The following is a 25,756-nucleotide window of genomic DNA, read 5'->3' on the forward strand; positions in this document are numbered from 1 at the left end:
AGCCCAGCCAATGGACTAAAACTTCATGTATTCTCTGGATAATTTATACCGATACCTCTCACCTCACTTTCTAACTACCATAACCCTTGCAAAGTACCCCAGTGAAGAATGCCTGAAAATGAGAGGCAAATATACAGGTATGATAAAAACAGCAACAAGAAAAGAATGCCAGAAAAAGAATGCCCAGTCAGATGAGTAACTGGGTACTTGTTTGAAATATGACTTAGAAATGGTTTTTTTTAGGCCTAAGATAAATTAAGAGTTTCTTTCTGGATAAGAAATAATTTCTAAGTATCTCTCAGGCTGATGGTTTGGCAGGTTACATGGCTATCTAAGATATTTTCTCATTTTTGATTTATTATAGCTATGTAAAACTTTGATGAACTACATATTGCTGAATATGAACATGATATCAAGCTATTAAATGTAAATATTCAGAAATATGATCATTTCACATGCCCTTAAAAAACCAACCACACATCATTCACACAAAGCCATCCAAGAGGCAGTTTCCAACACATACTCTGTTTTAATATTGTCTGATTCTTCTTCTGTAGATGATTTGCCAGTAAAATGATGACAAAATGAAAACATTTTACCCCTAATTCTTCATATATGAGAAAATTAACTCTCATCATTTCACAATTATTCCTACCAATATGTATTGGTCTATTCCCTTAAGCAAAACAACTTAACATACTTAAAGCTTTGTTCTTTAAGTTACTTTAGATGATTGTCTTAATGGCAACCCACTCCAGTGTTCTTGCCTGGAGAATCCCAGGGACGGGGGAGCCTCGTGGGCTGCCGTCTGTGGGGTTGCAGAGAGTCAGACATGACTGAAGCGACTTAGCAGCAGCAGCAGCAGCAGTGATGAGAATGACTGGTAAAGCTTTCCATCCCTGGTCCCCGATACTGCGCTTAGTGGTCGCCCTGCCCGCCGACACTGGTCTGGGATAGGCCAGTCCAGGGCCCTGCAGTGGTCTGGACTGCAGTCCATACTGCAACAGCTGCCATGCTCACACGTGAAGCCAAATTCCAGGAGAGAAAGGAAGGACTGCTGGCTTTTTATCTTATTTGCTCTATAACATCTACTTAAACACTAGAATGACTTTCCTATACATAACTGAGATTTCTTTTTGATTGCCTATTGATATGGACAGAGAAGAGTTTCACATACAAATGAATCTTTTTCAGAGATTTTTTTCTTTTTGGCTAGGTCAGCAAAGTTTCTTCTTTTAACAGAGACCATTTTCCATAATGTGAAGGTATTTACTCAAAAAGGAAAATACAGACTACTTGCATGTAAAAACAATCACTGTCGCTATGAAAGTTACCAGTTAACTCCTATCAGAAACAACTGATTTTGGTATTGTATCTCTTACCAGAAATTTCATATTATTATCAGTTTTAAAAGGCTTTCCTCACACATACTGGAATACAGAATCAAACAAACAATTTTATGACATGGGGTTTTTTGTTTGTTTTTTAAAAACTATGGTTAAAGATCATCATGGTGATTGAGAAATGATGATTAGGGTTTGGTTCATGCATGGAATTCTAAGATCGATAATCTATCGAACTTCTAATGAAACTTATGCTCTAAGGCCCTAAAGCTTGATAAGGAATAAATACGCAAAAATATCACCTTCAAAGAAGAAAATTTTCAATAGAATAAAATAAAAATAAATATAATACAAAACATGCCCTTCTATGAAGCTTTAAAAATATAGTACTTAAATAAACATGCACACCAGCTAATGATACACACGAATAGCTTTACCTATATGTTTAGACTTAGGTATACATGCATTTAAGTAGGTATTTCTACTTACATAAAATTTACATACATATTCATATGTATTATACAGAAATCATTGAACAGTACTATGTTTGAAATATATACTTAATCTTTACAAAGTAAATGAATTTCATATTATCTTCCAAATAAGGTTGTATATTTGTAAACAGTAAGTATCTTTTACTTCTTTATATTTTAATGGTGAAAGTCACACGAATATTAGGCACACAAATTATTTTATTGATATTTAGCGACACTCCAGGCCAATGCTGCATTGAAGCAAATTTGGTTATATTTAGTAACAAAGGGAAAGTAAAATAAAGGAAATAATTTCAAATGTTCATGGCTCATAGAGCAAAATAATTACAATTGCTCCTGTGCTGTGAAGAAAAATCAAAAAGGAAAAATACACTCAAAGCATAAATGTCCTGCACACATACACATGTCTACTGTGCATATACACATGCATCTCCCTGAAATAACACCAGTCTATGAATGGTATAATAACCCAGCAACATCAGCCCCTCAGTGGGGGTGAATGCTGATTCATAAGTCACATTAACCTAAACAAGAACTAGAAGAGTAGTTTCACGGATTTGACAACCGAAATCATAACCACCTAGAAACACCGGGTACAGTGATGAAGAAACAAGGTGCAAAGTAAACAGTGAGAAGGCAGCCACTCACCTTCGGTGCCATTGGGAGTCATGGAATTACTATTTATATGAGAGTTATCGAGTTTGGGGGATTCACTACTACCACTCAGACGGCTATGCGGGCTGGTTAGATCCTGCATTTCCATAGACCTAAAGACAAGAAGCCTTCCGTTTGACAGATGTACCAAATTCATAACCCCACTATTTAATGCGCTAACGACTTGACACCTCCTTTGAAACACATTCGCACAAAAGTCCTATTGTATCTATTTTCTTCAACTCCAAATAGGTCCCTCTTATATTTTCACTTCAGTCATCCTTTCAAAATGTGGACTATTAAAAGTTGTCACTGACCATACCTATCCAGCCAAATATTGTATGGAGTTTTTTGGTTTTTTTAAAAAAATTTCTTTTTCTCTCCTTCAATAGTTCATCAAGTGCCAAGATCTAATGAGATGTTTCCATCTGTTTTTATTATCAAAGAAAACAGACTGTCCTACGTTTCTTTTTAGACGAGGGGAAAAAACACCCTAAGGTGTTATTTTTCTAAAACACGAAAGTGTAAAATCGAAAAAAAAAAAAACTTCACTTTTGTATGGAATCTCTTTCATCTAATAAATTAGCACTAGGAACTCCCTTATAATTTACCGCCCAATTGTAATTTAATGGGTCTCCAAACCAAATAAAACACTTGAAGCCTATAGTCCAATGACAGGGAGTGAGATAGCCCTGATGCATGTGTTTACTCTGGCAAACTGCTTAATTGTTCCTCTGTTTCCCTTGAAACAAATGCAGCATTAAAACATTCTGATGTCGGCTCACTTGTTTGCTTTGTGGATTACATACAGCCAGCCCAAGTGAGGAGGGATCAGGCCGGCACACAGTGAGTGCCCAGGAACATGAGCACTCAGGATACCTCAGCTGTCACCTACTTGGGGAAATCAGAACAATGCCACTGCCCTGCTCAAATTGGGCATTTTTACAACACAAAACAGCGAAATCCTCTCGGAAAGTTCTTTGGCTCAGCAGTTACTCTATAGGGGATAGAAGCCCCTATTCATGTTCACAATTGCAGAACCATCCATTTCTATTTCACCTTTTCTTAATGGAGAGAGGAGACCATTTCTTTAAAGTGACTAAAAACACATCTAGATACCATTCTGTTCTCTGCCAGCCAAGTGTTTGGAAGTCTAAGGCCTATTCACTTTATGTTAAACTTTATGTTTTTCTTTAAAAAAAAAAAAAAAGAGGGGGATTAATATTACATGTATGAAGCTAAGACTGTTTGCTCCTCACCCCCACCGGGTCAACAAAAGCTAGTCAATTTGGAAGTTGCACTTAAGACTGCAAATGTCAGCTTTTATAACGAAGAACATGAACTGTTTTACTTCTAAAGTGAGTTTTGACTTCCCCAAGTCTTTGGGATTCAAATGAGAAATGGCTTAAAATCCAACTTTTCTCCCCTAATTCTCAATACACATTCAGAGTTTTCCTAACCCCAGAAAGTACAGCCCCTAATCATTTTCAAATCCAGGCTCCTCTTCCCTTTCTACATATTTAACTTTTTTTTTTTTCCTTTTACAAACACACACACACACACACACACACAGTTCAGTAATTTCCAACCAAGGCTATTAATAGAAATAATTAAGAAATACTAGACAAAAATAGATAGGGGGTCACAGAGAGGTAATCTCCCCAAATGTCAAATATCAACAGTATCCTTACCTGCAACTTGAGGAAACAGCAACATCTGAACTGGTTTGAGATGTTTGCACCTGTGATCAGGGGTAAAAAATTAGAAGCTGTTGTTACTCTGCTTCAGTGTCAGCTCTTAATTATACAGAGCACATGGCTCAGGACGACAATGCTCTCTTTTAACCAAAAGAGAAAAAGGAGGATTCTGCAGCGGTGAAAGGCATATTGTCTTTAAGTTGAGGTCTCCACTGTTGTTTCCTCCTCCAGGTCTACCCTCCTCCTCCCCTTGTAAGGGGGGGTGGGAGGGGGGAGGCAGCCAAATGACGGGATAGTGATTCATCACTGGCCTATGACAGCTGCAAACGGGATTACCCCTCCCCCAATCAACATGCAAAGCAGCCTTACCCAGGCAGCTTGGAAAGGTACTTGAAAAAAGATAGCTATTAGCAAAATGAGCATGTTTCACAGCAGCAGTTCAAGCATTAACCCTCCAGCATCCTCAGATCTTTCATCTTCTGCTATCACCAGCTGAAATAGAGTTCCCGCCCATGAGTTTGACTCCAGACAGTGTTTCTCCTCATGGTGATGGTTTTGTCCTGTATTTACTATTTGTCATTGAACAGTTTACTCCAAACGGCTTCTGGGCAACTTGCAGGCAATGCCAGACTCAAATGGCCCAAGGCAAGTTCTTAATCATCATGGAGCCCTGCACTCATTCACCCAAGCAAACCGAAAATTCAGCGAATGTTTAAGTTCAAGGGAAATCCATGCCTGCCTGGTGAAATAGCCAGAGCAGTTCGCTTTCTGTTTAATTTTCCATCTTTTAAATCAGGAGAGAGAACGGAGGAATAATCAGTTCAGTATCTCAGTTGGCCAGAGTTCTGGTCTCTTTTGTCTCCAGAGGAATCTGTATTTGGGTTTTCACTGAGCAACTAACTTAGCCTGCAGGCTTTGCTAGTCACTGTTCTTCCTCCAGAGGCAGCAAGGTGATAAACTCAGGTGAGGGTGGGCTGCTGGCTCACCAGCTCAGGCAAATGCCTGACTCTGAGGTAAAAAACATTCTGCATAACGTCTTTTAAACTCAGAAATCTAGATCTTTGATGTGCATTTTCATTCAACCGGAACAGACATCAATTAGGGTTACAGAGCAAAGATGAAAAAACTGAAGCATCTCAAATGGCATAAAAGTTATCCAACCAAGTATCTTCTATTGAGTCCTGTTATTTTTTAATTATGATTTATGACATTAAGTAGTACTACCTTTTGTCAGGAATAAAAGCATCATTAAAGTCTAAATATCTTGGTCTAACATTACATGAAATTCCTAGGTCTACTTTTCGAGAATATGTGCAGGATGCAAAATAATTTGAAAGAGATGCCTGCGTATTCAATGAAAAGTATTTGAATGCCTGTAAGGTAGGTCATTTGATGCTAACAGCCTTCTGCAATTTTTTGTTAAATTTTCTCACACAAGAGTAAATGTTTCCATTTAGAAACTACAGTGATATACCTCAAGGATAAATTTCCTTTCCCCCCATTTCCATTTTTATACACCTGGAATAAATTATAGGTGAGAACTAACTTAGTTTTAAGAACTCTCTTGGCTTAATTATGTGAAAGAGTATGTAAAACATCCTTTCTGTTACACATTAAAATACATTCCTATTTTAACACTGGCTAGATACTATAATTTTAGAAACATAATGTTAGTTTCCTTGTATACTTTCAAAGTTTGATATTTTTATTTGAGGTTTAACCTATTCTATTTAAATTTCAAAGTCAAACCTGTTAATAAAAAATGAGCTTCAAAATAGGAATTACTCTAACACGTTTTCTCACTGAAAACAAATGCATTTTCACAACATACTTTTTTTGTGTGCTGGCTAGACTTTACTGTACTTTGTACAACTTCTGATTCCACATCCATGATCTTCATTTCATTAAGTATACTTCAGATATTCTTTTGTGTCTCAAGGATTATTTAAACCATGTGTTGTATGTTACTGTTTTTAAAAATGACTCTTTAATCAAAATAACTTTAAAACAACTAATCCTCACTTAGGTTGGTCAGCTGAATCCACATCGTGGTCCAGGAAAAATAAATCTACTCTCAAGAATGCGAATGCAGACAACAATTAGACACAGATGTGAGCAAAATTAGTTACAGTTTACAAAATGCTACACTTCACATGCTTTTAGTTTTTTATGTGTAGTACAAGATTACAGCACAGTAAGGAAACATGGTCTTGTAATGACTTATCTAAAAAGAACACCTATTTCTGATTGGCGCTGATTTTCTCTTATGTTTGCCAAAATCTCTGGAAGGTTCTGGGTTTTCAAGGTCTCAAAACATAATGTGCTGCAAAAATAATTAATTAGGCACCTTTCCATTCAAAAGAGAAAAAAAATATTTCATGGTTTTTAGAAAAATGCTGTTAGGCATTGAGTAAGCTCATGTTCTCTGCTTTATATCCATAAACCTAATATGTTCCTTGTCTCCTCCTAATCTGGTATTTTTTAATTCAAATGCTCCTAGGAGTGTAAAAATATTTCCCATAACATTATAAATGGTCATCTTAGATTACAATGAAGTCATTTCACTTTAATGCTTTTTAAAACTCTTTGTAGAGAATACCCAAGTAGCGTACTGACAGAGTTGTGAAAATACAGAGAGGAAAAAAAAAGAGAACTTTTTAGAATTTCAATTCAAGAATCCTCAACTAGTAACTTTGACTTCTGATTAGTTAATGAGGTCTTTTAAGTTTGCCTTTTTTCTAATTAAATTTCTAATTCTTCACAGATGTAACTTTTGTTGATGTTCAATTTGTCTCTCTCATTTTGTTAAACCTCACATAGTACTTCGCCAATCCATTGAATAGCCACATTAAATCTGTTAATACCATGCTCTTCAACCCCAGAAATTATTTCCAGAAGGCAAACTTGCTTTGAGAGATCATCAAACAAGACTTAAGGTACACATTTTATCACATTTTTCCCTACCACAGAGCTCAGGATGCAGAGCAAAATTCATGACTTTTGCACTGTTTATTATACTTTGCTAAATTACAAATCAAAAGCATCTGACAGAAGATCATGTATGAAGCCAAAAAGTTAATAATGTTCTGTGAAAAGTAAACTGTAAATGGAAAGGGATTCTAAATCTCAACAGCAGAGAGCAAATAAAATGTAGGTACTTGTCTAAATTATGGGTTTTCCATTGGCTCTTTTGCTTGCTAGAAGCAATTTTTATAAGATGACTATAATTTTAAACTTTTTTAACTCAAAAGAAATTTTCAAAGTGAAAGTACTGAACTTATCTAAATAAATAGAGTTGGCAGGCAAACTAGTTTTGCCCAACCACAGATCAATGTGAGTACTCCCAAATTTGAAAGACAATGGCAATTTTCTAATCAGAATGTATTTTATAGAGGGGAAAAAAAGGTGCCTTAGGCAGAAACCTGCTTTTAAATCAGAATATATTCTTGGTACAATGTTCCTCAATCAATATTTCCTACCATGGTGTCAATGATGTAATAAAAGTCTAAACCTAAAATTGAAATGAACTTTCAGAAAAGGCAGATAGATGTCTTTTCAGTGTTAATACTTATCTCCTTCTTTATCAAAGACTCCATAAAATGAATGCTTTAAAACTCCTGATTTCTAGTGATATATACTGTATCACTTTTTAAAGTATCTTGTTTAAAGAAAAGGACAAAACAGAGTTCCTAGGAAAACAAAACAAGTACATATTTAAAAGACTGATTCTACCTATAGTCTTCAAGGACTGTTTTTAAAATTAGCATTTAAGATGTTGAATGTATCTATAATACTTTGATGACTGATTAAATGGAAGAAGGGGTTTATTCCCATGGCAAGTGAGTTTTTTTTGGAAGATATTCTTTACAAAATAAATTTCCAAATACAAGAGGAAACTTTGAAAATCATTTATTATATCAAACACCCAGAGCAGTTGACTTCCCTTTACCATTCTAAAACTGAACAGTTGTTCTAAAACTGAACACTGGCTCAATCAGGCTGCTCTGTCACCGCAAAGAATTTTCAGGATTGAAAATCCATGGCTGTTTGCTCACTTACTGAACACTTTGGGCCTTAGGAGAACTCAAGCTGCGAGAAAGTCAAATATCAAATATTTGATAATGCAGAAAAACATGACTTTTCTTGTGTGCGTATCTTCAAATCCCAAACAGTGGGCAAAAAAACTCACACACGCCTAAAATAAAACCTACTCTGAAAAGACACATTAAAAAAACAATCCCCAGACTATAAAACTACACTGTGTCCTTAACTAGAGACTTTTTGTACCCTTGTCATTTTAAGAAATGAAACTTAAAAACGCTTGCCTACATTCAGTGACAGCTCTGAATTTATGGAATTCCTGCAAAAGCTGTGCTTAAATGTTTCAAAAACTCCTCCCAAGAAATATAAGCCCATGAGTCATTAGCAATTCATACACTCATTTTGAATGACAAATATTTTAAGTGGTAATTCAAAAGTTGAAGAACCTTGTTTTTAATTTCCAGGTCCATTCAAGTCCTATTAAGTGTCAATAAGTGAGAAATATCTTAATTTGGCAAATGTTTATTATTTCACCTTTTGAAGATGAGCCCGTTTAATATAATGTTTGGGAAATTTGTGTATTGAAACAAAAGGATTTCCTTCCTTAAAAGGGGGTGTCAATTTATTTTTGTTATTTGTTGTCCTTTGAAAATGTTAATTCCTTCCTTCTTTTCTCCAATCCAACCAAAATGTGTAGGAAAAGCTATCTCTGTGTTAAAATGGATATAGACAGATACCGCTTTCATCTCTACCACATAGTAATAGTTGAGGTTTGTGCAGAAGAGCGATATGAAGTGATCCCTTTACAAGAGTAAAGTCCTGCAAGAAACTTTTTTTTACATATAAGGCAACAAGTCATTGTTAACAATTAATTTCTAATTACCTCTTAATGATTCTAATCGCTCAGTTAAATTGGGGGTTAAGAACTTATACTTTTATGATGGAGCCCAGTGGCCCATAAAGCACTGGGCACAAAGTGTCATAATCTTCCCCACGCCCTAATGTTTTTCTTTTAAAACAAATCAAAACAATAACTCAAAGCGCTCTTGTTATCTTGGGCTTTGCCCACAGGACAGCTGGTGTCACGCAGTACAATTTTTCAAACAGTCAGCTTGTACTTACAGCGCTTTACATCTGCTGCATCCACCAGTTTCCTGGGCTCCTTCGAATTTTCTGGTTTAGCAAACCTCCATTCCAGACATAGTTTTTGCTCCTGGAGGAGGACGCGAGAGGGTCTTAAGGGCTCCCGGCGGAGCCCGGCGCTGTTGGAAGCGGAGCGCGTCCGCTGGGGGAAGCCGGGCCGCGGGGACCGCCGCCTGGGCGCTGCTGCAGGCTCGGGCTGCCGAGCGACTGAGCGCACACGCTGGCCCCGGCGAGAAAACCGCCACACCGGACGGCAACAGGAAGGCTCCGAGTCGGAAGTGGCACTGGAGAGTTTCTACCTCGCCCCAAACTCGGAGCCATCAGCTCCCACCGGTCTGTTTAGCCAGCGCCTTGAGCCCCGCGTTCTTTCGTTCTCTAAACGGCAGCAGCTGATAGCATCTGAGAAGCCCAGACAAAGAAACAGCACCATCTCATCTCTCGGTTTGTTTGCGCAGCCTTGTAGGTCTGCCCGTGGAGCCTCGGGGCTTTTTTTTTGTTTTTGCAACGCAAACCACAGCTATTCTCTTGTCCTAACCTTATTGGTTTAAATGCAACAATTGAGAGGAGCCCTGCTCTCTCTGACTCAACCTTGCTGCTCCCAAAAAATTTATTATGTAAATGAACGCGCCCCCATGCTATCTGAATAAACAGCTGTGTGAGAATCAGGGGACACTGTCAACACACGTCTCTTGCTACAGCAGCTACCAATTACGAGCTTTGGGGAGTCGTTTCGCGTTATCTTTCATAGTTTCCCAAAACTTGTTTTCAAGCCCTGAAACTTAGGGAATCGATACTTTAAAAAAACTTTTTTTTCCCTGAATGTAACAACCAACAGGTCTGGGGGGAAATGAAAACTAGCATGGCTATTTCCATTTTAAATAAGTAAAGGGAGAGAAAAAGCAAACGTGTAAGCCATCAATACCAGCTTAACAATGAAAGCCTGGATGTTAGCTCTGCAGTGATTTCTATAATGGCAAGTTTTACGGGAGCAATTTTTTTTTTTTTGGATATGAACCAGATACTATTTCAGTGTTGATATTTTAAAATGATTTTGGGGAAAAAGATTTATTTTATCTAGAACTCTTACAGTCTGTTCTTTTTAAGAAGAATTCTAACTAAATTCAATCTATGCATGCTAGTCTATAATGCTCACCTGGGTAGCTGAGCTATTCAGATTACAACTAAATTAAAGATTAAAATATTTACTTACTATCATGTTTTAGGCAAATAAATGACTTCAGTTATTAGATCAATGACTTAACCATTACATTGATTTCAAATATTTAAAGAAGGCATCACTTACATGGCTAATTATTATATTTGCCAGCCCTGTATCATAATTAAAATATAAATGTTTATTTTTGATACTAGTCACTCACCATAACCAATTTGGTACTTTAAAATGGAATCTTTATACCCTTTGGATTTTCCTTCAAAGTATCTGACAGTAATACTATTCTATGGGGCTAGTCTTTTTATTATTAATAATAAGCATCTTCTTCATTAAGGCTCCTGCCTTGGTATGAAAATCACAGTAACTTCTTAAATGATAATACGTTTCAGATCATCAACCCGTAAAACAAATAGACACAATTTTACCTTACCTTTACTTTGCTAATTTGTAAATGAAAGCACCATTCAGATGCAAACAAAACAAAAAGCTTCTAATGACCAAAATTCAATATAGACTTTCCCCCCATCTCCCCCGCAAAAGGGTGCCAATGTAAATTCCTCAGAAGAGAACATTCTGTTAAACCTAACAGACAGCTTAAACTGCAAATTCACCTAGGATTTCCTTGCTGGTATGGTACCAGCAAGGAAACCTGGGCTAACCATCTTCCATATTTGGGAAACCAGGTCAAAAATCAGTTGATTGCTATTGGATCTGTTCATGCAGCTAAATAGAATTATGTTACCACCTACAGAACTTTCTTAGAACAGAAGTATTGGTTATTCAATATACTAAAGTATGTGTGCAGAAAAGAAAATACAGCCTGTAATGGAGGTCTCTAGTGCCGTGAGATAAAATACAATGATACGTCAATTCAATCTATGGGAGCGAACACCCGCACAGTAACTGCTTTTGCTATCATATTTATTTCTAAGCTCCATAAAATACAAAATTTGAGGTGCTGGTTGGAGAATTTAACTGTGTTTGAAACTTTACATTAAGCTATTGTGCCCATGCTTCCCATGGTTTAAAAATTATTTTAGCTATAAAAAGATAAAATATTATTTTTCCGATCATGAAAGATTATACTGGCAAATCCAGAAGACCAACTATGAAGTCATCAGGAATATCATGTAAAGTATCTGACTTTTATACACAATTGCCTACATAGTAATCAAATTTATCATATCACATTAGTTTTTATATTGAAATTCAATTATTTTTATTTGTATAACCAAATGAATCATTTTAAAATGATACATGTCATTATGAAGGAGACGATGAAAAGCATGATGACTGTAATGTGAGCACTAATTGATATGATATTGGTCATGCTGCATAGTTATATAACAAAGAACTTAGTAATTGGCTACAAAAAATATGGATGTATACGATTTATTTATTTTTTTTTTACTTTCAAAAGTGTATGCCACTTTTAAATGCTTTCCTTTTCCTAAAGCAAAATCAGATGGCCTAAAAACAATTACATGCTTATCCATAAATTTTGTCTGGTTACTACTTCTGAATATCAAATATATAATAAATACCATATAACTCACACCAAAATAAGTTATCCTCTGATAAATAGCCAAAATGTTAGTCATTACTAAGAAGATCTAGTTGGTAATATACTGTTAACTTCCTATTTCTAAATTTTCACAACTATAATTTCACGACTTAACCATATACTTTAAGGACCAATGTGTTCCCTAAACAAAGTCATACCCCTTACAACAGAACTTAGGAAAATTTGCTGAAAACCCACTATTAGTAGAGACAGATAGATAACAGTAGAAAACCTACTATCTGACATTTCCTAGAAAAATGTCAACACATAAACATTATGAATAGGAGTAAAAAAATTTCTAATATGACTTTACCCCACTAAAAAATAAATTTCATCTGGAAAAGGAAAACATTTGGAAAAGCCAGTTGTAACAAAATGTTTGAATATCCTCATAAGGATGATACCTTTCATAAATCTCCAAACAAGCTTTATCATATTCATATAAAGCAAACTGTTTTCTGGTTATATAGATATTTGCTTGGTTATATAGAAGTCTGAAATGTTGACAGAAGTTGTTAGCTCTGTTCAATGAACAGAGAATATTAAATAAAAGCATGATTACAAGAATAAGCAAATATGCCTAATTTAAAAAGAAAAAATACAAGGGTCCATTAGAACAATTGAAAAGGTAAGTTGGAACTTTTCTAAAACTACATGAATATAACAGTTGATTAATCCAATTAAATATAACAAACAGTGAGAAAGCAAAAAAGCTAAAAACATCTTCCCTTTCCTTTTTCCATTCCAGTCATGACAATAAAGTTCTTCAGTAGTTCTGCAGTTTTCAGCACAAGATAAACTCAGAAATTTTTTCTTCTATTTGTGTTTACTTTTAAATCAGTTTAGAATTAACCATGCATGTGATTACCAAGTTTGATGCCAAGCATCTTTTACCTCTCTGTTTCTACCATTCTTTTACTTTATGAAGATTCTTATTCAACAATAATGGTACAGAAAGTTACATAATAGAATTAGCACTTAAAGATCAACGCTTTTTCTTCAAGAGTGTTGTCCTAGTTATTATTTCTTCCACATTCTTAAAATCAATAATACCTGGAAACAGTCAACATTTTGTGATTGAAACTGTTCAAAGTAGAACAGCAAATATTCCAAAATATTTGGTACTTCCAGAGCTTCTGCTTCCAGATAACTCTTTTCTCATGGTCCATGCCATGGCTCCACATTTCTGGCTTTTAACAGAACCTTTGGAACACTGTCTGGATGGCTGACATTACCATCCTTGCTGGCATGCGGAGTGGTCACTTCCATGACCTACTCTTTCCCTGCTGGCACGAGACCTGCAATGAGGGCCCTGCTCCCAGTAGCCTTCTGCTGAAACACAACCAAGTAAAACATCCTCTATTTATTTTAAGAATGATATTAAATCTGCCAAACTGAATGTCTACCAGTATTTTGCTAAATGTTTCCCATTCAAACTCCAATATGAATAGCTTTTAACAGTGAATTTAAGGAGGCAATTACTAACTAATCACTGCACCATGGAAAATTATCGTAATAAAAATGAGAGTCTTTATACCAACACAATATGGAAATATAACCTATTTCCTGGCCCCCTAATAAGTACATTGGTTATTACATAAGAATAATAACCATTTATTTATGTAGGGTGAGAAACTTGCTATCTTATGTAGTAATGACTGCCTAGAGGATGTTTTTTTAAAAAATTATTATTCTTAATTAGAAAGTTTGAGCAGTACTCAAACTTTGAGTACTTTTTGAGAGAACAGGATGCTAGAGGTACTTCATCTAAAAGGAAAAAAAGACATACTGGGTTTTCTATTTTAAAATCAACTGATTTCCCAAAATGGCAGAATCACTTTTTCTTCCTTCTGCCAAAAATATGTAAATAATTGGTCTTGGAAGCATATGCTTAATCTGAGCAATAACTCTTTTGCTTTCTCACATTATAAAATGGATTTCTGTTGACATGAAGCAACCTGGAAAACCCAGGTTGTCTCTTCCACTTTTTTTTTTCTCTAAGCCATGGGCAAAACCAATCTTGTCAGCACCTCCCAATACCTTTAAGAGGATCTGGAAATTTGCTCTGTGTTTTCCAGGTTTCATGACAGCTGAGTTCACAGTTTTTAAATTCTTTGGAAATGATGACTGTCTCACAGAAGAAGGAAGGGAATTGGTGCTTATTGAGTGCTTACTACATGCCAGGCAGCAAGCTAGGCATTTTATGTACATTCTTCATTCATTTTAACACATAGCATAACAGCTGATCTGTATGAATCCTGTTTTGTTTTTTTTTAATATGTTCCCCACCCCGCACCCTGGCCTGGTCTCCCACTATTTGTTTTGGAATCTGCCTCCTTTCTCCAGCACCATCAAAGTTACCACTAAACAGCAGATGGAGCACTGGAACATCATTGTGTCCTAGCTGTATCATCAATTTTGGAGCAAGGTGACATCTAGTAAAGGTAATAAATCTAGAAAGGTGTGTGATATATTGGAATGGTATATTCAGTATAGAATAGACATCATCACTATACAATATCTGATAATTTACAAACACATACTGCAAGTTAGTGTGCTGGTTCAAAAATAAAGTATATACATTAAATGGGCTTCCCAGGTGGGGCTAGGGATAATGAACCAACCTGCCAATGCAGGAGATATAAAAGATGCAGGTTCAATCCCTGGGTGAGGAAGATCCCTAGAGAAAGGCATGGCAACCCACTCCAGTATTCTTGTCTGGAGAATCCCATGGACAGAGGAGCCTGGTGGGCTACAGTTCTTGGGGTTGCAGAGACGGACAGGATGGAAACAACTCAGCACACACGCACACACATACATTAAATAGTCAATAGAGGCAAAAATGTGATGAATCCTTAAACGTGAAATTGCCAAATCCGGAGAGAGATTTTTTTCTCATTATTTATCAAAAAATGTGAATTATCTTCCTAAAGCATGATTATAAATATTCCCAACTTTTTCTTTATAATAAAAAGAGCAGCTAAGGGTCTGATCTTCGTATGGGCCATTCTATCAATTTCTTCCTTTTTGTATTCCTTAATTTCATTTATCCAATGTTACAGTGCTTTGATCTTAATAACTATCATAAACATTTGATTTATTCATCAGGGAAATAATTACATTCAAAATGCACTCCAATTCTCCTTATGTATTTTGAGGTGTGGTTTAAGCACTCAGAATCAAGAGACTCTCTTATTGTTACAAAGGATTTGCCAGAAAGGGACAAATAAAAAACCCAAATCTAATAACTTATAGAAAAATTTTTCTTCCTTCAAACAGCATTAACTTTCCCCCCTCTCTAGTCTCCCAAATCGGAAAAGAAAAAAAAAAGAATAACCTCTAAAGCTGTTTTAGACAGAAGGTCAGAATTCAAAGGATCGGTAACTCAATCCACAGGGTGCTGCAATCACATTGCTATTGGAAACACAACCAGAAGCAGCGTTCTTCTACATGTTTTTATTAAGCCATGTCAATAGGTATACAATCTGGAGCTTTCTCTCTACTGTAAAGATTCATGCTTGCAGCCGATCAAGTTGCCCTGGCTTTTTTAATCTTACTTGAGAATGCTATAGATTAAGGAAAAACTAGTCTCTGCCTTACATGCTAAGGAAAACAATGGCTTTGGTTTGTTTGAATAGTGACAGTACCTTGCTGTGGCCAAAAGGTATAATAAAGCTTCAAGTATTTTAGTCTTTAGATGCTCATAATGAATAAGAATTCTTATTTCAGATGGCCTAATGTTGGGACTATTAGAGTGATTCTTTACATGTGTAGTTCATATTCTTTTAAAAAACAGAAGTCTGGAAACCTCGGCCGCTCCTCTCAGGGCTTCGTTTTAATATCACCAATGATTTGGTTTACCTGAATTACAAAGTAAAACCAAATCCAGAGTCAGGGTTTTTTCCTGAAATCATATATTTTAAATGTGTATGATTCGTAAAAAACAATGCCCCAATTGATAGGGAGTTACAGGCTAGTGTCTTGTTTTTTTAATCAATACAAGGAAAAACAAATAGTTAACCAAGAGGTCAGAGAGCCAGTAGAGGAGCTCTCAACCGCGTGGTTAGCATCGACAGCCCCTGCTGAAAGATCCGCAAAACCCCCATTAGCTCTGGCCTCCTGGGAGAACTGTTCACTTTTCTTCCTGTCCTTGCCTGAGAGGACTGCTCATCCCCACCAACGCCACATGGCTGGAGAGGGCTACGGAGGAGGTGCAGGAGGACCAGGACACAAAGCGGAAAACAAGAAAGAAGTTATTCGAGACAATAATTAGAAAGTCAGCTCTACCTTAGGCCTTTTGAAAAGAATGAGGGTCCATGACTTTGACATTCTAAAGAAGAAAAAAGGATACCATTTTTAGATGTGCAAATTTCATATGTTTTAAATTTACAGTACAGTTACTTGTATGCTCATCTCTTTTGGGAGGCATGGCATTTGATCAACTTAAAAATTAAAAAAAAGAATGACTTATCTCTCCACAAATACATTCGGTTTGGTTCAGTGCAGTCACTCAGTCGTGTCCCACTCTTTGTGACCCCATGAACCACAGCATGCCAGGCCCCCCTGTCCATCACCAACTCCCGGAGTCCATCCAAACCCATGTCCATCGAGTTGGTGATGCTATCCAACCATCTCATCCTCTGTCATCCCCTTCTCCTCCTGCTTTCAATCTTTCCCAGCATCAGGATCTTTTCAAATGAGTCAGCTCTTCGCATTAGGTGGCCAAAGTATTGGAGTTTCAGCTTCAACATCAGTCCTTCCAATGAACACCCAGGGCTGATCTCCTTTAGGATGGACTGGTTGGATCTCCTTGCAGTCCAAGGGACTCTCAAGGGTCTTCTCCAGCACCACAGTTCAAAATCATCAATTCTTTGGCGCTCAGCTTTCTTCATAGTCCAACTCTCACATCCATACATAACCATTGGAAAAACTATAGCCTTGACTAGACGGACCTTTGTTGACAAAGTAATGTCTCTGCTTTTTAATATGCTGTCTAGGTTGGTCATAACTTTCCTTCCAAGGAGTAAGCGTCTTTTAATTTCATAGCTGCAATCACCATCTGCAGTGATTTTGGAGCCCAGAAAAATACAGAAAAACAAATACATTAATTCATGATTAATTGTACTCCAATGCCGAATTTGCCTGTTATTCCAGGTATCTCTTGACTTCCTACTTTTGTATTCCAGTCCACTATAATGAAAAGGATATCTTTTTTGGGTGTTAGTTCTAGAAGGCTTTGTAGGTCTTCATAGAACCCTTCAACCTCAGCTTCTTCAGCATTACTGGTTGGGGCATAGACTTGGATTACATTCAGAAAACTAAGATCATGACATCTGGTCCCATCACTTCATGGCAAATAGATGGGGAAATAATGGAAACAGTGAGAGACTTTACTTTGGGGGGCTCCAAAATCACTGTAGATGGTGACTGCAGCCATGAAATTAAAAGATGCTCCTTGGAAGAAAAGCTATGGCCAACCTAGATAGCATATTAAAAAGCAGAGACATTACTTGGCCAACAAAGGTCTGTCTAGTCAAAGCTATGGTTTTTCTAGTAGTCACGTATGGATGTGAGAGTTGGACTATAAAGGAAGCTGAGCACTGAAGAATTGATGTTTTTGAACTGTGGTGTTGGAGAAGACTCTTGAGAGTCCCTTGGACTGAAAGGAGATCCAACCAGTCAATCCTAAAGGAAATCAGTCCTGAATGTTCATTGGAAGGACTAATGCTGAAGCTGAAACTCCAATTCTTTGGTCACCTAATGTGAAGAACTGACTCATTGGAAAAGACCCTGATGCTGGGAAAGACTGAAGGCAGGAGAAGAAGGGGACGACAGAGGATGAAATGGATGGCATCATGGACTCAATGAACATGAGTTTGAGTAAGCTCTGGGAGTTGGTTATGGACAGGGAGGCCTGGTGTGCTGTAATCCATGGGGTCGAAAAGAGTCGGACATGACTGAACCGACTGATGATTAATTGCTGAAGACTCTGTAAAAGAAGGAATCTACATCTCTAAGCTTTCTATTTACAGTTTGCCAAAATCATACCTATTACTAACCAATGAATGATCTGGATTTGAAAATAGATGTTTTAAATGAGATATTTCACTTGAAGACCTTTGGGAAGGAACATATGATAACCTTGATTTCCTTCCCCTATCTTTCTTTTTGGATTTTATGTCTATTACTGCTCAAGGTTTAAATGCTTTTTTCCTTAAATGTGTAGAATTATTAAAATCTGTCTACAGTCAAGAGGGTACCACTCATTGCTGCTGCTGCTAAATCGCTTCAGTCGTGTCTGACTCTGTGCGACCCCACAGACGGCAGCCCACCAGGCTCCCCCATCCCTGGGATTCTCCAGGCAAGAACACTGGAGTGGGTTGCCATTTCCTAGACTGAAACAAATACACAACAGATTCAAGTTTTAATTCTAGCTGTAGCACAGGTTTTTTTTTTTTTTTTTCCTGTGCCCTTTGTATTATGCATACTCTCCATTTATAATCTGTAAATAGGCTAAACAAAAAAAATGATGCAGAAAGGTTTCACACCTTTCCAAAATGGCATGGGGATAAAAGTGTTTATAGCTATGGAAAAACTCTCATGGATAGTAAAATAGAAATAGAAGACTAAATTTTAGGGACTTCCCTTGTTGTCCAGTGGTTAAGACTTCTTGCTTCCAATGCAGAGGACATGGGTTTGATCCCTGGTCAAGGAACTAAAAACTTTCCAGGTTACTCACTGGTAAAGAATCTGCCTGCCAAGGCAGGAAACACAGGAGATGTGGGTTTGATCCCTGAGTTGAGAAGATCCCCTGGAGAAGGAAATGGCAACCCCCTCCGGTATTCTTGCCTGAAAATTCCATGGACAGAGGAAGCTGGCAGCTACAGTCCACAAGGTCTCAAAGAGTCAGACACAACTGAGCCCCCACCCCCCCACACACACACACACACCCCACAGCCAAAAAATAAATAAAATTTCAAAATAATTAAATTACTTTTAAAAACTGAATTTCAAATCAGTTTAATTAAACAAGTATAGAAGGACAGGGCATGGTTGTTTCCAGTTTTAGCACAGCTTGGTACACATAATCTGTACTCAGAAACTGTTACTCTAATTAATACAGGCATACTTGACTACTTGAGAGATTATGGCTGGGGGTTTGTGAGAGAAAAATAATTTCCCTAGCTTCTATGTTTTCCTCTATTTTCCTTGTTATTGTTCTTTAGTCACTAAGTTGTGTCCAACTCTTTGCGAGCCCATGGACTGTAGCCCACCAGGCTTCTCTATCCATGCATGGATTTCCCAGGCAAGAATATTGGAGTGGGTTATCATTTCCTTCTCCAGGGGATCTTCCTAATCCAAGGATTGGACCCACGTCTCCTGCATTGGCAACCAGATTCTTTGCCACCCAGTCACCAGCTGCTGCTAAGTCGTGTCCGACTTGGTGCGACCCCATAGACGGCAGCCCACCAGATTCCCCCGTCCCTGGTATTCTCCAGACAAGAACACTGGAGTGGGTTGCCATTCCCTTCTCCAATGTATGAAAGTGAAAGTAAAGTTGCTCAGTCGTGTCTGACTCTTAGCAACCCCATGGACTGCAGCCTACCAGGCTCCTCCATCCATGGGATTTTCCAGGCAAGAGTACCAGAGTGGGGTGCCATTGCCTTCTCCGGAGAGCCCCTTTATTTTCCTTACATGTTGTTATATTTGCCCTCACTGGCAACTTTAAAGTTGGACTGGGTGGGGATTATCATCTTAAGGGAGTTAATTTCATTCTCCTGTTTAAAACATACTTAAAATATTTTGTGGAACAAAATTCAGTCATGGAAAATGTGCTAGAAATTTGCCATCCTAATATTGTGGAATAACCAAACTGTATGAGTCTGAGTGAACTCCGGGAGTTGGTGATAGACAGGGAGACCTGGCGTGCTGAGATTCATGGGGTCGCAAAGAGTCAGACATGACTGAGCGACTGAACTGAACTGAAAGAAACTAGAAAATTAGAAGAGACCTGAAATCACTGTATTCACCTGGTGTATATGTTTATGTGGGACAGGAAAATGGCATAAAAAGTTCAGGTTCAGTTTTTCAAAAGCTATCATACATTGATTTAAGTTACACCCATTATATTCCTCCTGAAATGCTCTGTTACTCTAACATCAGTTTATATTTCCCTTTTAATTTCTTAACCAGACTTCCCTACAGCCCAGTGGTTACAACTCTGAGCTTCCACTGCAAGGGGGCACGAGTTTGGTGCCTGGTTGGGGGAACTAAGATCCCAAATACCTCAAGACATGGCCAGAAAATGAAGAAAAACATTTTTTTTCCCAAAAGATATCTTAACCAAGAAAGACATAAAAATAATTTTTAAAAAGTTTAAAGATACACATCTTTAAGCCTGTATCTTCTGCTTTTCAGAGATACCTCATTGTAGATGTATCCATAATGCTGTCATTTAAAAGATTTTCAGCTTTTAGGTTATTTAGAAGTCTAATTAATGAAGCTAGTTAGTAAGCCAGTCAGCCATTCAGCAAATATTTTTCATGCATTTAGTATATGCCAGGAACTGTGGGCACTGGGAAATGAAGCAAGTAAACAAGACAGACATAATTCCCACTTATCATGGATGCCTAAAAGAGACTAAATAAATTAAAAGGTGACCAAATGAACATAAGCATTTATTTTTTTGCCTTTCTCTATGAACCCCACTAGAGCAACAGCAAATAGATTTTTTTTTAAAGCATAAATCCCAAAGAACAAAGAGAGCAGGTAGTAAGAAGACAGTAACAAATGTCATGAGCGAAAAAACAGGCAGAACACTATTGACTGCTAACTGACGTAGCAGATCTGAGAAAGCTGAATCCGTGCTGGCTGTGCCTAAACACTAAGTGGAAGTGCAAGTCTCTCGGTCGTGTCCAAGTCTTTGCGACCCCACGGACTACACAGTCCATGGAATTCTCCAGGCCAGAATACTGGAGTGGGTAGCCTTTTCCTTCTTCAGGGGATCTTCCCAACCCAGGGATCGAACCCAGGTCTCCCGCATAGCGGGCAGATTCCTTACCAGCTGAGCCACAAGGGAAGCCCAAGAACACTGGAGTGGGTGGCCTATCCCTACTCAGCTATCAGGGAAGCCCAGTGAAGAGCAACCCAACTTACACTATCACTTTGGATTATCTGTGTCTGATGAAAGCCTCTACCAAGAAATGTAGAAACCAAATGAACAGGAAAGCACGAGAGAGATGAGGCAAAAGCAAGCAAAACAAAAACAAACTCTCACTAAACTGAAATTCCTCTGAGAAATAAGATACTGCTACCATAAAACAAAATATGAAAATAATAATAATGATTTTTTTTTAAAAAAGGAACATCCTACAATGAAAAGAGCCTTTAGAAATAAAATGTAGGATAACAGAAGTGTGTAATTCAATGATGTTTGAAAATAAAATTAAGAAAGTTTCCCAGAGAATACAGTACAAGACAGAAAATAGGAGAGAACAGAAAACATAATAAAATGTGGAGCTGTAAGAAGACCTAGTGGTCCAACATCCAAGGGTAAAATTTAAATAAATAATTCTAAAATATTCCCAGGGACATCAATTTTCAGAGTTCAATGTATACCAAACAAAACAACTGGGAAAAACACACACCAACAGAAATTATTGAAAACTTTCAAAACACTAGGAAAGAGGGTATCCCCTAAAATCTTCTAGAGAGAAAAAACAGATCAAATGCAAAGCATGGGTCATGAATTCACATTTCTTAATTGGAACATGTATTTCTAGAAGGTAATAGAGAAATATTTCAAATCCCTTAAGGAAAAGTAACTCTGAACCTAGACTTTTATATCCTAACAAATTTTATATCATAGGAAAATTGAAAACATTTAAGTTAAGAATATTTGCTGATATGTCAAGTCTCAAAACTTTCTTTTCCAAATATTCTTTCTCAGGAAGCTAATAGAGGGTATGTTGCACTGAAATTTGGGAGCAAAGTTCTTTATGAAATAAGTAAGTGAAATAGGAGCGAGAAGTCTCTGGTCCCTGGTATTGATGATAAAGAGAATTTCTAGGAGGATAGCTAGGAAACGTGAGTTTGATCCTCATGGATTGGTAAGATCCGCTAGAGAAGGCAATGGCAATGCACTCCAGTATTCTTGCCTGGGAAATCCCATGGACAGAGGAGCCTGGTGGGCTACAGTCCATGGGATTGCGAAGAGTTGGATATGACTTAGCAACTGAACATGCACACACATATAATTTTGATTAAAAAATGTTGCAAAACATAGATATTTTCCTGCCCCTGTGTGTGTGTGTGCATGCATGCATGTGTGCATGAGTGCATATTGGTTATTGACAAGCAGAAAAAAGTTCAGGTAAAATTTACTAAAGAAGGACATGGGGGAAGTGGTGGGTGCTATGTTAGCCAGTCAAGAAAAGCCTCTTTGAGGAGGAGTCACTTGAGTTAAGACACAAATGATGAAAATGTGATAGATATGTACAGTCTGGGGGTAGGTGGGGAGGGGAGAGAAATATGGCCCAGCAAGAAACAGCAAGTTCAAAGCAAACAGCTTGGCATACAAAAAGAGAAAAATAACTGGAGGGCAGAGAACATGAAGGAAAGAACAGGAGGAGAGCTGCTATGGAACACGGGGCATTGTAAGGTAGGTAAGGAGTTGGGATTTTATTCTAGGTATGATAGAAAGCTACTAGAGGAGTTTTTTGTTTTTGTTTTTTTTTTTTTGGTTTGCTTGCATCTATTTTGTTTTTGAGCAGAAAAGTGGCATGATCTGATTTTTATGTAAGAAAGGCCACGCTGGACAAGAGAGAGAGACAGAGGCAGGGAGGCATATGAGGGTGCTGTTGCCATAGTCCAGGTGAGAAGTGGTGGTAATCTAGACCAGGGTTTTATCAGGAGGTGAGATATAGGCAGATTCAGGGCATATTTTGGAACTAGAGCCAACAGAACTTGTAGAATGGATGTGGGTTTGAGAAATTAAGGATGACTCCAGTCTCCCCGCACAAACAGTAAACACCACTGATTTGACTTTCATCTCCATTCATTTCTTCTTTCTGCTTTCTTGCTCACACAATAACATGATCTAAACACAAAGAGCATGAATAATTAGAATCTAAATAGTTGAAAGTTAACTGAAAGTTTTTTCATGACTATCTAGTTGAGCTAGCCTACAAATCTTCTCCCCCTCCCCACTCCTCAGCAGCCTCTTTTCCGGCACCCATACCCTAGGCTCACTCCTGTGTCTGTGTGTGTATTTATGTGTCCCCATACTCACCAGCCTGATACTAGTGTCTTTATCCCTCTTTTCTACTTAGTCTATCTCTTATCCACTGCTGGCTTCTGTCATCATGGTAGCCTATTAATTTTATACCCCTATTCAACGTGCATGCTAAGTCGCTTCAGTCATGACCAACTCTTTGGAAACTTATGGACTGCAGCCCGCTAGGGTCTTCTGTCCATGGGATTCTCTAGGCAAGAGTACTGGAGTGGGTTGCCATGCCTTCCTCCAGGGGATCTTCCCAACCCAGGGATCGAACCCGCATCTCCTGCATCTCCTGCATTGGCAGGCGGGTTCTTTACCACCAATGCCAGCTGGGAAGCACCCCCTAATTCAACACATATCTCCAAAAAAAAACTAATTCTGGGCTTGGCAAATGGGGCACTAACAAGGACAATGCAAGCAGAGTCTTGAATTCAGCTTGCACCTTGGAGCTTATCCTCTGAGAATGGTTACTCTTTGAATCTAGTCATCATGTAAAAATCCCAAGCCAGCCATGTGGTAGAAGAGGAATCTTGGTCTACCAACCATCTCACCAAGGTTCTGGACATGAGGTTTGAATCCCTTTAGAACGTGGAACGAGGTCGTTCCCTTAACCAAAATCATTAAATGGTCTTAGTCATAAAAAGAATGAAATAATGCCATTTGCAGTAACATAGATGGACCTAGAGGTGATCATACTAAGTGCAATAGGTTACACAGAGAAAGACAATTATATGCTGTCTCTTATATGTGAAATCTAAAAAAATGACACAAATTAACCTGTTAGAAAACAAAAACAGACATAGAAAACAAACGTGGTTCCCAAAGGGGAAGATGGAAGGAAGGGATAAATCAGGAGTTCAGGATTAACAGACACAAATTATATATAAAATGGACAAACAATAAGGATCTACTGAATAGTGCTCAGTCCCTCAGTCGTGTCCAACTCTTCGTGGCCCTATGGACTGTAGTCCGCCAGGCTCCTCTGTCCATGGAATTTTCCAGGCAAAAATACTGGAGGGGGGTTATATAGTACAGGGAACTGTGTTTAATCTCTTATAATAATTTATAATGGAAAAGAATCTGAAAAAATATATATGTAAAAAAGAATATATATATATATGTATGTGTATATAAATCATTGAATGGTCAATAATTAAGAACTAGTAACCTTACCTGGTATTCTCTTGGGATTTGGTAAGATCATATAACTCCAGGAATATACAGAAATATATTTAGTAAGGAAATATATATGGGTTATATTTTATAATAAAAATGTAAAATGTGAAGATGTGAATGAAGAAATCAGAGACTTTTACTGTTAACATTTAAAGTTTGAGGACCAATGAAGTAATGCATTTTATAATCATTGGTTTGTTCTGCATATGCTTCATCAATTTTTTAGAGATATTGAAAACCTTTACTATATCTTGAAATCACAGACTTATAATCATAATTTAAAATGACTAAAGGAATTTCATTAACTGAATGGAGTTAATGTTTAAATAAGATTCAATTGATTAAACAAATAAGTGAAAGTATTTTTTTTTACTTGGGAAAAATAACCAGATTTAAAGGTAAAAGAAGTTCTATAAATTGATTTTTTAAGCTTTGGCCTAAACAACTACTTAAGAAAACAGAAGTGAATATGTGAATTCCTTTCTATATATAAAAGTCTTCTTCAAGCATGAAAACTCATCCCAGTATGGAAGAGAGAAGGCAGCCAAGAATTCCTGGGTCTTCAGTGGGGACACAAAAGTGTCAAGAAACTTGATCAACTAGGTAAGGGCCTTTTGTGAAAATGAAGAAGACACAAGTGGTCGCTTGAGCCTGGAGAGCACTGTAGAGACCAAGGACTTGAAGAATAAGGACAAGCATGGTACTGGACTGGATCAGACAGGACCAGCCAAACATGTGCCAGCTACCAGGCTAGGTGCACAGCAACCCAAGAAGGTGAGGACACATCCATGTGAGCCATAGACAACACCCGGCACAGCATGTATACCAGAGGTGAAACAGCTACACCTACCCCCAGGCCATCCCCAAGGTCAGGATGGTACATGAATGAGTCCCTCAGGGCACTTAGATCACCCAGGAAGAAGGGTGAGCAAAGGAGTTCCAGGGCATCCAGAAATATCAGGATTACATCCTGAAAGGACCACCTGTTTACCTAAGAGATTATTACTTTGAAATACAAATAGAGATGTTTAAAGACTTCCGTCGTTGTTATCATTATTGCCATTAGTTTTCGTTTTGTTACTGTGTCCTGGAAGGAGGATACCATCAGCAGTGGAAAATATAATTAATTTTCACTTCGCGTCTGAGTCCTGCATAAACTGTCACAGTGCAGCCCTAACAAATGACATCTTTT

At 37.6% G+C, this 25,756-nt stretch overlaps 1 protein-coding gene across 10 annotated transcripts in view; it reads right to left on the reverse strand.

Moving 5' to 3' along the window:
• The window catches only part of EYA1 (EYA transcriptional coactivator and phosphatase 1), a 373,498-nt gene that overhangs the window by 184,328 nt on the left and 163,414 nt on the right, over positions 1-25,756 (reverse strand). For 6 of the 10 annotated variants that reach the window (XM_025001849.2, XM_025001847.2, XM_025001851.2 and 3 more), the window contains exons 3-4: positions 4,183-4,232; positions 2,486-2,604 (exon numbers count right to left, since the gene is read on the reverse strand). The exons of 1 other annotated variant lie outside the window; for it this stretch is intronic. In XM_025001849.2, the coding sequence (XP_024857617.1) occupies positions 2,486-2,604; positions 4,183-4,232 (169 nt within the window). Of the gene's footprint in view, positions 1-2,485; positions 2,605-4,182; positions 4,233-9,351; positions 9,943-25,756 lie in introns of those variants that run through there. 3 more of the 10 variants (XM_025001853.2, XM_025001855.2, XM_059874442.1) reach the window with 3 other exon arrangements.

This window comes from Bos taurus, chromosome 14, assembly GCF_002263795.3.
Source record: "Bos taurus isolate L1 Dominette 01449 registration number 42190680 breed Hereford chromosome 14, ARS-UCD2.0, whole genome shotgun sequence".
NCBI classification, from domain to species: Eukaryota; Metazoa; Chordata; class Mammalia; order Artiodactyla; family Bovidae; genus Bos; species Bos taurus.